Source organism: Globicephala melas, chromosome 11 (assembly GCF_963455315.2).
Source record: "Globicephala melas chromosome 11, mGloMel1.2, whole genome shotgun sequence".
Lineage (NCBI taxonomy): Eukaryota > Metazoa > Chordata > Mammalia > Artiodactyla > Delphinidae > Globicephala > Globicephala melas.
The window spans coordinates 31,221,463-31,234,692 of record NC_083324.2 but is presented as its reverse complement, the minus strand read 5'-3'; the positions used below and the strand labels follow the sequence as shown (position 1 = coordinate 31,234,692).

At 50.3% G+C, this 13,230-nt stretch overlaps 1 protein-coding gene across 4 annotated transcripts in view; it reads left to right on the top strand.

Moving 5' to 3' along the window:
• FLNB (filamin B) overlaps positions 1–13,230 on the top strand; it is a 138,425-nt gene that overhangs the window by 108,879 nt on the left and 16,316 nt on the right. For 2 of the 4 annotated variants that reach the window (XM_030867521.2, XM_030867520.2), the window contains 11 exons: positions 1,379–1,450; positions 2,178–2,280; positions 2,991–3,131; positions 5,465–5,593; positions 6,326–6,499; positions 7,210–7,368; positions 7,691–7,894; positions 8,937–9,089; positions 9,193–9,315; positions 12,030–12,296; positions 12,933–13,070. In XM_030867521.2, the coding sequence (XP_030723381.2) occupies positions 1,379–1,450; positions 2,178–2,280; positions 2,991–3,131; positions 5,465–5,593; positions 6,326–6,499; positions 7,210–7,368; positions 7,691–7,894; positions 8,937–9,089; positions 9,193–9,315; positions 12,030–12,296; positions 12,933–13,070 (1,663 nt within the window). Of the gene's footprint in view, positions 1–1,378; positions 1,451–2,177; positions 2,281–2,990; positions 3,132–5,464; positions 5,594–6,325; positions 6,500–7,209; positions 7,369–7,690; positions 7,895–8,936; positions 9,090–9,192; positions 9,316–11,198; positions 11,262–12,029; positions 12,297–12,932; positions 13,071–13,230 lie in introns of those variants that run through there. The other 2 variants (XM_060307374.1, XM_030867524.2) reach the window with 2 other exon arrangements.

The following is a 13,230-nucleotide window of genomic DNA, read 5'->3' as shown; positions in this document are numbered from 1 at the left end:
TCTATTCATTGGCCTCTTGGGGCTAGGTTCGCTGTCTTCCCCTGCAGGCTTGGGGCCAAAAGGACATGAACACCCTGTACTGCCTTTGCAGCAAATGTCTGCAGGAGCCCCAGCAGGCTGGTTCAGTTAAATACATCTCACAGACGTGCACAGCAAGTCACGGGTCTAGCAGCTTCTCTGCCTGTCACTGTTAAGTCACTGATCAGGGATTCCCTGGTGGCGCAGTGGTTGAGAGTCCGCCTGCCGATGCAGGGGACACGGGTTCGTGCCCCGGTCCTGGAAGATCCCACATGCCGCGGAGCGGCTGGGCCCGTGAGCCATGGCCACTGAGCCTGCACGTCCGGAGCCTGTGCTCTGCGACGGGAGAGACCACAGCAGTGAGAGGCCCGCGTACCGCCAAGGAAAAAAAAAAAAAAGAAGTCACTGATCAAAGGCTATAGCGTAGCCACTGAAAGATCTTCCCGGCTGATGTGTCCCGGAGTCGCCCAACCTGAGATGGTCCAGGGGGTGGGGGATAGGGCTGTTGCAAACGTTGAAGCTTACAAAGCTGCCTTTGTAAGTGAAGCCCCCTTTCTGAGATGCCAGAATACACAAAAGGGGCTAAACATGAGCACGGAAGTTTTCCTCCAGAAGGGAGGCTTTCCAATTCTTTTATTGTGGGAGAAGAAGGAACTGAGAGGGGACCCATCCCTTATCAGGGTGATTGGATCAGGAACACAAAGTCTGTGGTTTCTAAAAAATGAATTTATAAAAACTTTTAGAACATAACTATAGACACATACCAAGTAACAAGAGACCCCTTTCCCAATTTCATGCTCCAGGGGTGACCAGCATTAGGTTTTCTCCTGCTTATACAAGAAACATGTCAGTTTTGTGCATGAGATTAACCATGCACATTGCTTTGCAACTTGCTTCCTTCCCTCAATATGCTGTAAATACCCTTCCATATTAATTGATCTGACTTGATCGCTTCTTCAGAATGGCTGCACCGGGGTCCACTGTACAGACTTACATAATTTACTTAACCGACTCCCTTACAGATGGACATTTAGGTTACTTCAGCCTTTCCCAACAATGAATGGCTCCAGTAAAATCCTTTGCACACATGACTTACCTATAGACTTTCCTGCCAGTATTTCTATAGGCTTGCTTCCTAGAAGTGGGTCATGGGTTCAGAGGGCATATGGATTTGACATTGGAAGAGGAGATGCCAACTTGCTCTCCACAATGGTGGGAAGAAGGTAGGCTCCCGCTACAGGGAGTAGCTCTCTGCTAGGCAAGACAGAAGGGGAGGAAGCAGCCCTCGGGTTGTAGAATCTACTGAGTCGCAATGTCCCTCAATGTGATTCCCAACTAATTTCCATTTGCCACTGACCAGGCCACAGATGGGAAAGTCGCAGCTGTGGAGGAAGCACCGGTAAATGCATGTCCCCCCGGATTCAGGCCCTGGGTACACTTTTTGTTTTTGTTTTTATTTTTCCCTTTTCCATGTCTTTGTTTACTCAGCCTTCATTGCAGAAAAGCTGCAGCCTGCTTTTGGGGATTGCTTAAGCCCTCTGGGTGTCCTGGTCATTGGTTTGTCCCCACTGATCAGTGCATCACAATGATTCCGGCTTTCTCTGTAATGAGACCCACCTGTGTCATCGTTCGCGCTCCACGAATCGCCCGCCACCATGTCTGTGATCACGCTCGGTGCAGTTTGTCTCCACGTTTAAAGAGAAAGATGGACAGCTGTCTCAGCCCTCCTGCAGACTCTAAAAGCCACCACTTGCACATTTGGTTTCTGTTCAGGGGGAAAGCCACCGCTGCTACTTTCTGCCACTTAAAACGCACCTTCTTTTCCAGGCCACAGGCAACTAAACCTTTCCAGGTGGAACCTCTTGGGACTCACAGACATTGCTGTCTCTCACTTTTCCGCTTTCCCATGGGCACTACTGGGAATTTCACAAGCAAACAGCCTAGGGATTTTTAGCAATTGGTCAGCATGATTCCTCCAATTCTTCAGGTTCTGCTCTGGCCCCAGAGCCCGTTAGCCAAAGCCCGCAACGCATGGGCAGCCGCATCCCCAAATCCTGGCTGTACAAGCTTGCAAAATTCCCAGTTGCTCTGCCCCCTGTAGCTTCCCCAGCTCACACTGTTGTCCACTTTACCCAGTGACCACTGCTTCCTGTTTTTAGGTAACTGAAGAGGCCTATGTCCCAGTGAGTGACATGAACGGCCTGGGGTTTAAGCCTTTCGACTTGGTCATTCCGTTTGCAGTCAGGAAAGGAGAAATCACCGGTAAGCACTGTCGTGAAAGCTGTCTTGTTCTCACTCACTTGCACTAGCTCTCCAAACAGTGCGCAGGAGCTGGTTCCACCTGTCCCCCAGACCTGGGGTCCGGAACCCGGCATCCCTGAGTCAGTCCATGAGCCCATGGGATTGCAGAATGTCCTGGGTGTATATGTGTATCTCAGAAGAGGTGGTTCATTTATAACTTGCATCCTGGAGAGAGGGCCAGAGATGCTCTGTAAGGGGAGAACCACTGTGTTTAGATCTCTCTCGACCATCACGTTCCTATTCCCCCCTTTTCTTGCCTTCTCTTATTCTTCCACTTTTCCAGATGTGACATTGACACTGAGGTCTGTTGTACAAGAGTTACTTCCTCTCCTAGCCTCCTTTCAATGCCTGCTTCTCTTTGAGTTGATGCTTTACCAATCCAATTGGTCTCGTGGTCTTCTCAAGTCCTGTTTGAGCTTCTCATTTGTCAGTACAAAAGTAGAAGACCCTTTACTTGTGAGTTGCCTGCTGCATTTTGTGGAAATAAAATAGAACAAAATAAAGGCAGGTACGTCTCTGCTTCCGGTTGTGGAACGTGGTGTTTTAGGCAATGGTGTCAAGTGTTCTTGTATCTGAAAACCTTCATTGTGAAGGCCACGTGTGCCTCTGTGCTCAGCTTCTCGGGAGAAGTCTTGGTGGGCTCACTGCCCTGTCTCCATGTGCTCCAACAGGAGAGGTCCACATGCCTTCTGGGAAGACAGCCACACCTGAGATTGTGGACAACAAGGATGGCACGGTCACTGTCAGATACGCTCCCACTGAGGTCGGGCTCCACGAGATGCACATCAAATACATGGGCAGCCACATCCCTGGTAAGTCGGGCTCAGCGCCCTGGCTGACTGCAGCGCCTGGCCCTGCAGGACTCCAAGATTCAGGACGTGAACATCTGGGAGGTTGTAGTCAGTCGTTGAGTCACCTGCTGTGTGGTTTTCAGTGGCAGATTTGGGAATGCAGTGTAGGCGTCCCTGCAAAACCAAACAGGCTATGACCCCAGCAGATCCAGCTAATTTCCATCAGGGATGACACAGCTAAGTGTCCTGGGTCACAGTGCAGGCCCTTTGGTCCGCGATTGTTTGTCTTTGTCACTATGCCAAGCATGGCCAAAGGGTGAGCTGGGAGAAAAATGTGAGGCACGTCAAGGGACTTTCCAGCCGGGCCTGCAGAGCCCAGAGCAGCGTGGGACGGGAGAAGAGGTTGTGAGAAGAGGACAAGCTGCCTTATTGTCACACTGCCCTTAACAAGGAAAGCCAGCTCAAGTTCATGTCCATCAACCAGCAGTGTTACTCTTTTTCTTTTTTTTTGAGTACATAACCTATCTACGTAGTTTAAAAATGATGTGGAGAAGGATTTCCTTCCCACCCATATCCCCCATCTGCCCTCTCCTTGAACCTGACTGTTGTTGATGTTTTATGCTAGATTTCAGAATATTTTTAAGACTCTACAACAGATGGGAATACAGATGTTTAATCCCTCTCCCTTTGTTACATAAACAGTAGCCTACGCTACACGTTATTCTGACCTTGCCCTTTTCATCTAATAGTATATCTTGGAGAACTTTGCGCATCTGAATAGTAGAGAGTGTTCATGGTGTCCGACCATTTGGGTGAACGTTACACGTGAACCATTTCTCCCACTGGAGGACAATTGGGTTCTTCCCCACCTTTTGTGATTACTAGTCATGCTGCAGTGAATAATAGCCTTGCACACCCATCATCTCACACCTGCCAGGGTGTATCTGAGATATTTGGTTCCCAGGGCAGGAATTGCAGGGCACAGGCAACAGCCCTGCAATTCTGACAGATCTCACCAAAGCGCCCTTCACGCAATCTCTTCCCGTTCACATACCCACCCGCCATGCAGGAGAGCACCTGCTTTTCCGCCAGTTTGCCAGTGGAATAGGCTCTCAAATGTTTGGATCTTTGCCAGACTGATAGTTAAAAACCAGTATTGCTTTGTTTGTATTTCTCCTGTGAATGAAATTGAGCAACTTTCTATACGGCTAAGTATCAATGTTATTTGTATTTCTTTTTCTCTGAACTGGACGTGTGTATCCTTGGCTCAGTTTTTCTCTTGGACGATTGGCCTTTGTCATATCAGTTTCTGAGAGCAGGCTAAATATTGGAGAGATAAGCCCTTTGTGATAAGAGTTGCACATACTTCTCCCAGTTTGATATTTGCTTTAGTTTATGTGTATGTGTACGGATACTATGTGTTTAAAGCAAACATGTATTTATCTGTTTCTATTTAAATATTCTAAAGATGCAGATACAGAAAAAGTAAAAATGTCCTACCATTTTCCTTCTGCTTCCAATGCTGGTGTGTGTATCTTTTCAAATGTCTCTCTCTGTACCTACAAATATGCATGCAATTTTGTTCTATTTTGGACCGGGATAATGGTATTAATATTACATAGGAATATATTATGATGGGTATATATTATTATATAGGTATTATAATAGGTGTTAATATTATATAGGGTATTAATATAATGGGATATTGACATTTATGTAGCAATTTGCCTTTTTCTCTTTAATGCAACACATATGGCTAATCTCTCAAGTTAGTATACATAGATCTCCCTTATTATTTTTAGTGACCTGCAAGTAGACTAATGTTGATTTAACCACCCCCCTGTTGTTGGACCCTGGGTTCTTTTCCTAATTTGCACCTGAATTCTGTGGAAATGGAAGTACTTGCCTAGGGCTGGGAGTGGGCCTGAGTGGAGAGGACCACAGTGGGATAGATTCCTCTGGCTGGGCTCACAGACTTTGAAAGTCATGGGCAAACGGCCTTCCCAAAGGACCTTTCCAGTCACATTCCATCTATAGTGGGTCATTTCTCTTCTCCACTGCTCCCCTCATCACCCAGCCCCGGTGTAGCTGTTCCCTCCTTACTTGTCCATTTGAGCCAGATTCCCCTGCCTCAGCCCCCCTCCAGTCTGGAGCACCCTGGGGACTGTTTTTCTCATGTGATCACTGAAGGGTCGATAGTGAGTAGACCCCCTTGGGTATCCTAGGATGGGGAGCCCCACAGAGTCTCCTCTTGCATTCTGCTCTGCCCAGGAGATGCCACACCCGCTGCTGTTAGGTGAATCCCCCCAACCCCCTCTGAGTCCCAACTTTGTGTGTGTTCTTTGCAAACCCAGAGAGCCCGCTCCAGTTCTACGTGAACTACCCCAACAGCGGGAGTGTTTCTGCATATGGCCCGGGCCTGGTGTATGGAGTAGCCAACAAAACCGCCACCTTCACCATTGTCACCGAGGACGCAGGAGAAGGTACTGTGGTTCTGTGGGTCTCAGCTGTCATTTGGAAAGTTAAGGGGATGCAATTCCAGGGAAGCCTTTAAAAATAAGGCTCTTGAATGGTAGTATCTGTCTTGTCTTTTCTCTCATATAAATCTCTTATGTAGAGCTCCTCTGTCTTCTACCCAAAACAGAAATTTTAAAGTCCTTCGTGTTCTGATTAAAATCACATTCATACTATGAAATGTTTTATGTGACTTTCCTGAAATTTACATGTGTTTTGATAGATAACATTTCTGGTTTTGTTCTTTTTGCACCTGTACATGTATCCACAGGGCCACATGAATCATTTAGTGGCTTATTCTAGCTCTGTGCCCATGGGCATTGTCATCACAGGAATTTCTAAATTTGCGATTCTAGTGGGGTTTTCATGATGGCATCCAGCCCCCAAGCAGCAGTGATAGTCCGTGTGTGACACTCTCTCCCGTGCGTGTGATTGGCGCGCGGGGTTCCATCCCTTCCTCATCCCACACATATGGAAGAATTGAACTTCAGGGTCACTTGCAGGAAGAATTCAGATGGTGGAGTGTCTTCCCAGTGACACTTTCACCATGTAAATAGCTTTGTTCTGACCTACGCCCCTTGTCCGTGGCTTGTGTCAGTCTGACGTTCCTGGCAGCAGGGCTGTCCCGGATGAGCGGTGATCCCTTTTGAAACACAGAAACACCCTCCCTGATGGCTCTCCTTCCCTCCTCTCATTCACAGGTGGCCTGGACTTGGCTATTGAGGGACCCTCAAAGGCGGAAATCAGCTGCATTGACAACAAAGATGGGACATGCACGGTGACCTACCTGCCCACCCTGCCAGGCGACTACAGCATTCTGGTCAAGTACAATGACAAACACATCCCTGGCAGCCCCTTCACAGCCAAGATCACAGGTAGAGTTGCCCAACTGGCTGGAGGCTCCCTGCCCCAATAAGCCCCCCTCCCATCAGACCTGGGGCAGCAGGCTAGGCACGTCTGAGATTTAGGTTTCACAGTGTCTCCTTGGGAACAAACTAGGGGTGCAAGGCCAACATTAGATAGGCTAAATTCCTCCTTCAGCTGGTAATCCCGGGAAAAGCAAGCACATCACTTGGAGGGCACTTATTTGTGCCAGTCTGACTCCAGCGTCCAAATAAGGAGGCCCTCAGATAGAGACATTCAAATAATACTTATTGCATGAGTGAGCTCAGAGATGCTCGTCGGCATCGCTTCTGGATAGATTTTTGTGTCCCTTTTACAGATGGGAAAACTGAGGGTTGGAGAGACTGGCTTAGCCAAGTTCATGTGGGTATTCTGGGATTCAGGTGGAGATTATCTGACTCAAAGCCCTGCTTCTGACCCCTGTTGTGCTCTCTGTTCAGATCATGCTCTCAGTGGGTTATAAATGTGGTCTGTGTGGACTCAGGTCTTCCCTGTAACCAGACATAAGTAGCAGTCATTCTTCGTTGGTTAGGTCTGCTTATTGTCTGGGGAGTGTTTTTGTCACTTAAGTTTGCGTGATTAATTCTTGCCTGTTCATCTATAAATGGCATGTGGTGTGAGAGCTCTGGAGAGCCAGGGTGACCACGTGTAATGGAGCTGTGTTGGGGCTGGTGTTTCCCAGACGACAGCAGACGGTGCTCTCAGGTGAAGCTGGGCTCTGCCGCCGACTTCCTGCTCGACATCAGTGAGACTGACCTCAGCACCCTGACGGCCAGCATCAAGGCCCCGTCCGGCCGCGACGAGCCCTGTCTCCTGAAGAGGCTGCCCAACAATCACATCGGTGAGCTCAGACTGCCCTCCCGGCAGGAGCCGGGACGTCTTGAGTGGGAGATGGGGGTTCCCTCCTTGCCCGGGATCCCAGTCCTTGCCTGGGAAATTGGTAGCACCTTGGAGTGTGATGTGATAAACCTGCTGGGTCACATGCGTGGTCAGAGTCCAGGCATCTCTGCCTCACGATGCTGACGAGCCTCTTGGACACCCTGGGTTGCCAGAAAGTCAGGAAGGAAGTCCTGTTTCTGTTCTTGCCAGTGTGTCTCCCTCCTGCTTCCTCCCCTTCACCCCTCCCTCCCACCTCATAACCCCCAATCTGTGCTCTGGTCCAGGCATCTCCTTCATCCCCCGGGAGGTGGGTGAACACCTGGTCAGCATCAAGAAGAACGGCAACCACGTGGCCAACAGCCCCGTGTCCATCATGGTGGTCCAGTCAGAGATCGGGGATGCCCGCAGAGCCAAAGTCTATGGCCGTGGCCTGTCAGAAGGCCGGACTTTCGAGATGTCTGACTTCATCGTGGACACGAGGGATGCAGGTCTGTGGGGGGTGGTCCCAGGGGAAGAGGCCCGGAGCTTTGGAACTGGCTTCTTCCTGCTCACGTTACTCCATCTTTTCATCCTGCCAACCTTCTTTTCTTTGTGAGCATCCTTCAAGCTACAGACCCTTTTACATGATTATCATTTAAACCCCAAGAGCAGTGGCAAAGTAGGTATTATCTTTGTTTTCTAGATGAAAAAATTGAGGCTCGCAGGGTTAGCAGCCCCATCTATCTGCTTCTGGCATTTGAGCCCAGAGCCGCAACAACTCGCAGATCTGTTTCATGATCAATATTCCCACCATTGTCTCAGCTCCCCAGGGTCTCCTTGACTCATCTCAAACTAAGAATGCTGGGCCAGCGGGTCAAAGTCATGTTCAGCTGAGCATTGCTTTCGTGCAAATGAGGAGTTTCTTCCTGCTTCCTCTTAGAGATGGTCCGAATTAGGTTGGGCCACTCCAAGCTACTCCGCGTCCCAGAGTCTTCACCTTCTGCCATTTTGAGTGATGGGCTTGCATTGGTGATTTCTGGATAAAGTGACCTTCCCAAGGCAAGGAGCTGGAGAATTTGTGGTCCTAATGGGCTTATGTTCTCTGTTGATTCCTCAGATTATTAAAGCTTTAGATCTGCTGTCTTAGTGGTTCCCTGGCTGGGCATCCGAGGCAGCTAGGAGCAGTTAAAAATGTCAAATTCTCAGGCCTGCAGCTGGTAGTAAACCCCCAGACAGCACGTGCCATTCCTGGAAGCAGGTGGTCCAAGTGTCCCCCGCAGCGGGTTCTGCAGGACAGAGGGTCGGTGGGATATTAGTGGATACCCTTGAGAAGAGAGTGTGGTCAAGGCCACCTTCAGCCAGGATGTTTCACTCCAGGATTTCTCAGAGCGTTTAACTGACTCCTGTGCCCAGCGCTGTCCAGCAGGGGCCACCGTTACTGTCTTTCTGCTTTCTGGAGCATTTCCAGGGGTGGAGGTCCTTTCTGCATTCATCAGGCTCCCCCTTCCTGATGAGCTGCTGTCATAGCAGCCATGGGCTACTGTGTTGCAGGTTATGGCGGCATCTCCTTGGCAGTGGAAGGCCCCAGCAAAGTGGACATCCAGACAGAGGACCTGGAGGACGGCACTTGCAAGGTCTCCTACTTCCCCACCGTGCCTGGCGTTTACATCGTCTCCACCAAATTCGCCGATGAGCACGTGCCTGGTATGTGTGGCCCCATCTGCTCTCCCTGTCCCGTGCTTGGGTTTTCTGTAAATGCCACGCGTGGCCTCTGGGCTGCTCTCAAGGGCCTGCTCGGTTTTTGCAGGGAGCCCCTTTACCGTGAAGATCAGCGGGGAGGGAAGAGTCAAGGAGAGCATTACCCGTACCAGTCGAGCCCCATCTGTGGCCACTGTTGGGAGCATCTGTGACCTGAACCTCAAGATCCCAGGTGAGCACGAGGGGCTCGTGGGTCAGGGCAGTGGGCATCACCGGAAACCAAGTCTGGGCTTGGCCCAGAATGTACCATCTGAGTCTGCTGGGGGGGGACTGTTTTTGAATTTAATTTTTTTAAATTTATTCATTAATATTTTTAATACTTATTTTCACAGAGGCCCATCCAAGAAAAGTAAATCTATTCACTTTTCCTTCTTCCAGATGAAAATAGCTTTATCGTACCACATGGGGGACAAATAGATAAGCTTTTAGACTTTCATTTACTGTCTGTCGACTAGACTAATAGTGAGAGAACTGGCCCTGCTGATGCTTATATCTGGAAGGAGGTGTCAGCCCAGTGACATCCTTCTAATTCCCGTTCGTATCTTTCATTCCTAAAATTGGAGTGGGGCCTGCGAAGCAAGGCTGGGTGGGTGGACCACATCTAGCCCTTTGCCCAACACAGCCATCGTCTGTCTGAAATGTGGCCCAGGTTCTTTCTATTAAGAAGTGACTGTGGGGCTTCCCTGGTGGCGCAGTGGTTGAGAGTCCGCCTGCCGATGCAGGGGACACGGGTTCGTGCCCCGGTCCTGGAAGATCCCACATGCCGCGGAGCGGCTGGGCCTGTGAGCCATGGCCGCTGGGCCTGCGTGTCCGGAGCCTGTGCTCCATGGCGGGAGAGGCCACAACAGTGAGAGGCCCGCGTACCAAAAAAAAAAAAAAAAAAAAAGAAGTGACTGTGTAAGCGAAGGCTTGAGGCTCCTCTGGCATGTGCTATGGAGTTGCGGGTTCTATGGAGACAGAATATCTAAATCGTCATCGATGAAGCTCATGTTGTGATGAGCTTCTAGCTTCCAGAGGAAGGTCCACACTGCATCTCCCGTCTTTCCTGACTTGTGGTATATCTCTTGCTCTGCCTTCTCAGCATTACCTGATGGGTTCTTCCTTTCTAGACACACCGTTGGTAAAAACCTCATTAGTGTAGCGTCCAGACTAAGAATCACTTAAAACGCACCGTGTTGATTGTGATCATAAAAAGTTCAGGTGCTCAAAAACAGGGGAAGTAAGTCTAACCTCATATCCCACCATCCAGGGAGATTGTGGTTCACATTTCAGGCCCAGAGCTGGAGCCTGGATGCCTCCAGCCTCCTAGACACATGGGCTCGGTCTCAGATCCCTCTGGTGCACTTCTCACTCACTGTATCGTGGGCATCTTTCCACACCAAAGTATACTTCCCCGTCATCCTTTTCATGACTGTATAAGATTCCAATTCACGTCTAGGTGCATGTCCTCATTGGGTTTTCTCATTTCATGTATGCTCATCTCCATCCCTTGACCCCTTAATCAGTGCTCTGTGACATCTGTCATCACTTCGGATGGGTGCCCGGGAGTGGGATTGCTGGGCCAGTACGTTTCAGTTGCTGCTGTGCCTTGGCAGCCTGTCCTCCAGAAAACGAACTGATGCCTGTTCCTCTGTTTCCCCACCAGCACTGGCCACTGTCTTTGGTTCTCACTTTGATCAATCTGATGGAAAGATACGGTATCCAGTTTTGAGTTGCATTTCTCTGGTCACTAGACGAGTGGACTGTGCTTTCGTTTCCTTCACATTTCTCATTTGGGGAATTCTCTCTCCTGTTCCCTTTGCCTGTTTGTCTCTTATCTTTGTGTGATGTGGTCAGTCACCCTTTCCCTCAAGTCTTGTCTAGCTCTTGACTCCTTCTTACTCTTTTCAGTGGTACTAGATGACTCTGGCTGAGACTAACTTTTTCCATCATTACCTAAAACACCCTCTCTTGTCAATCAGAGGGGAGGATGGCCCTCCAGCCTCCAGATATCCTCCAGACCCAGGCCATGTGGGGTGACCCTCCCCTCAACCTCCTTCCTTTCTCTGTCCTCAGGGCTCAGAGTCATGAGCTGCTGCCCAGATCCTGTAGGGCTGGAGGGTGCGGTCTCGTGCTGCTGTAGGTGATGGCGTTACTTGGTCACCCAGCATGCGGCGTGCCTGTCTCCACCTCGTCAGTGCAGGCACGGTCGCTGGCATGGCAGAGCACCTTGGGTGGAGCAGACGCGTCTGCTTCCTGGTGTTGGGGACCCGAGGCGTCATGTTTCTGGAAGTGTGGCCTCTTGTTTTCGGTTTGCTCAAAGCTTTGCTCACGCATGGTTTCCCCTTTGCCACTGGGACCAACCTGGGTTCACCTTTTCCTCTAAACGCATTTTGTCTTGTTGCCTGAAAGAAATGCCAAGGCTTCTTGACAATGAGGGATGAGGGCTCTTGTGTTTTCTGTCCTTACCTATGGAAAAGAGCCCCTGTAAGCATGACTGATGGCCCCATGTCACATTTGCTTAGAAACATCTGAGCCATCATTGTTGTTGCTGTTTACATGCTATAACTATCAGCCCAAGCTCTGGTTTGACACTGCTGTGTGGAATTAACTCAGCTCCAGCCAGGAAGGCTGGCAAAGTGCTCGGCGAGGCAAGATGTGTCAGTGCCCCCAGAATATTCTCTGCACCGGGTGGCTGGAAGGGCCCTGCACTCTCCATGCTGGCCACGACCACCCAGGGATTTGAGGGAGACAGGAGGGCAGGCGTCCAGCCAGGATGGGAGGAAGCCTGAGCACCCCGCACCCCTGGCCTACACTCGCTTTGCTGTCTGCTGCTTGCCCTGCATGTCCTGTTCCCCCTCAGGCCCTCGCCCTGACCCTCCTCTTTTTCTCCCTGCCCCCTTTCAGAAATCGACAGCAGTGACATGTCGGCCCACGTCACCAGCCCCTCAGGCCGCGTGACCGAGGCAGAGATTGTGCCTGTGGGAAAGAACTCGCACTGTGTCCGGTTTGTGCCCCAGGAGATGGGGGTTCACACCGTCAGCGTCAAGTACCGCGGCCAGCACGTCACCGGCAGCCCCTTCCAGTTCACTGTGGGGCCTCTGGGTGAGGGGGGCGCCCAGAAGGTCCGGGCAGGAGGCCCTGGCCTAGAGCGAGGAGAAGCAGGAGTCCCAGGTGAGCGTTCTGGGCAGGCTTTTTACTTGAGAAGATTGAGTTCAGCCTGGCAGAGTGAGCATCCTGCACTCTTCACCCTGTTCTGAAAGGAAGACTTTGTGTGTTACTGATGGATGGTGTGAAGGGGCATTCTTTAAAACAAGGCTTCCGTGGCTAAAGACATTTGGGAATTGCTTACCCAAAGCTAAACAAGTGTCTTCCTGAAGGACTTCTCGGAGCCTGTAATTTATGGGTGTGTGTTGTGAGTCTCTAAGAGAGCATCAGGGTCATAAAACCGTTTCCAGGGCATCTTGCAGGCTAATATTCTTCGAAACATGCTAGAATTCTATAAAACTGATTGTGACGGTCCCTTGCAGTGGTGGTTGCTGAGTGGGAAAGTCTCTGGGGATGAAACTGAATGTTCTCATCTTGTTCTGACTTGGTTTGCATGTATTCCAAAGATGTCTGATCACCCATGAGCTTAGTGTAGTCATGGATGGGGCTTAGCAAACATCACCAATGCCCTTGCTTGGGTTCTGCTTGGGGTTAGAGAAAGAGGAAAGGGCTGGCAGCAAACAGAACCCAGCACCCCATGTTTGAGCCAGAAGAGGGGCCTATACCGGGCTCAGTCACTGACGAGGTGTTTCTTTGTCTCAGCTGAATTCAGCATCTGGACCCGGGAGGCAGGTGCCGGGGGCCTCTCCATCGCTGTTGAGGGCCCCAGTAAGGCCGAGATTACGTTTGATGACCATAAAAACGGATCATGTGGTGTGTCTTATATTGCCCAAGAGCCTGGTAGGTACTCGGGGGCCAATGGAGGGCGTTTTCCTTGTGTAGGGATGGTTGGGTTGTAAGGAACAGAAACTCATCAGGCTAGCTCCAGTGGAAGAGGAATTTGTATGGGCCCATGGGAATGCGTCCTGGAAATCCAGTTGCAGGATATCCAGCCACACCT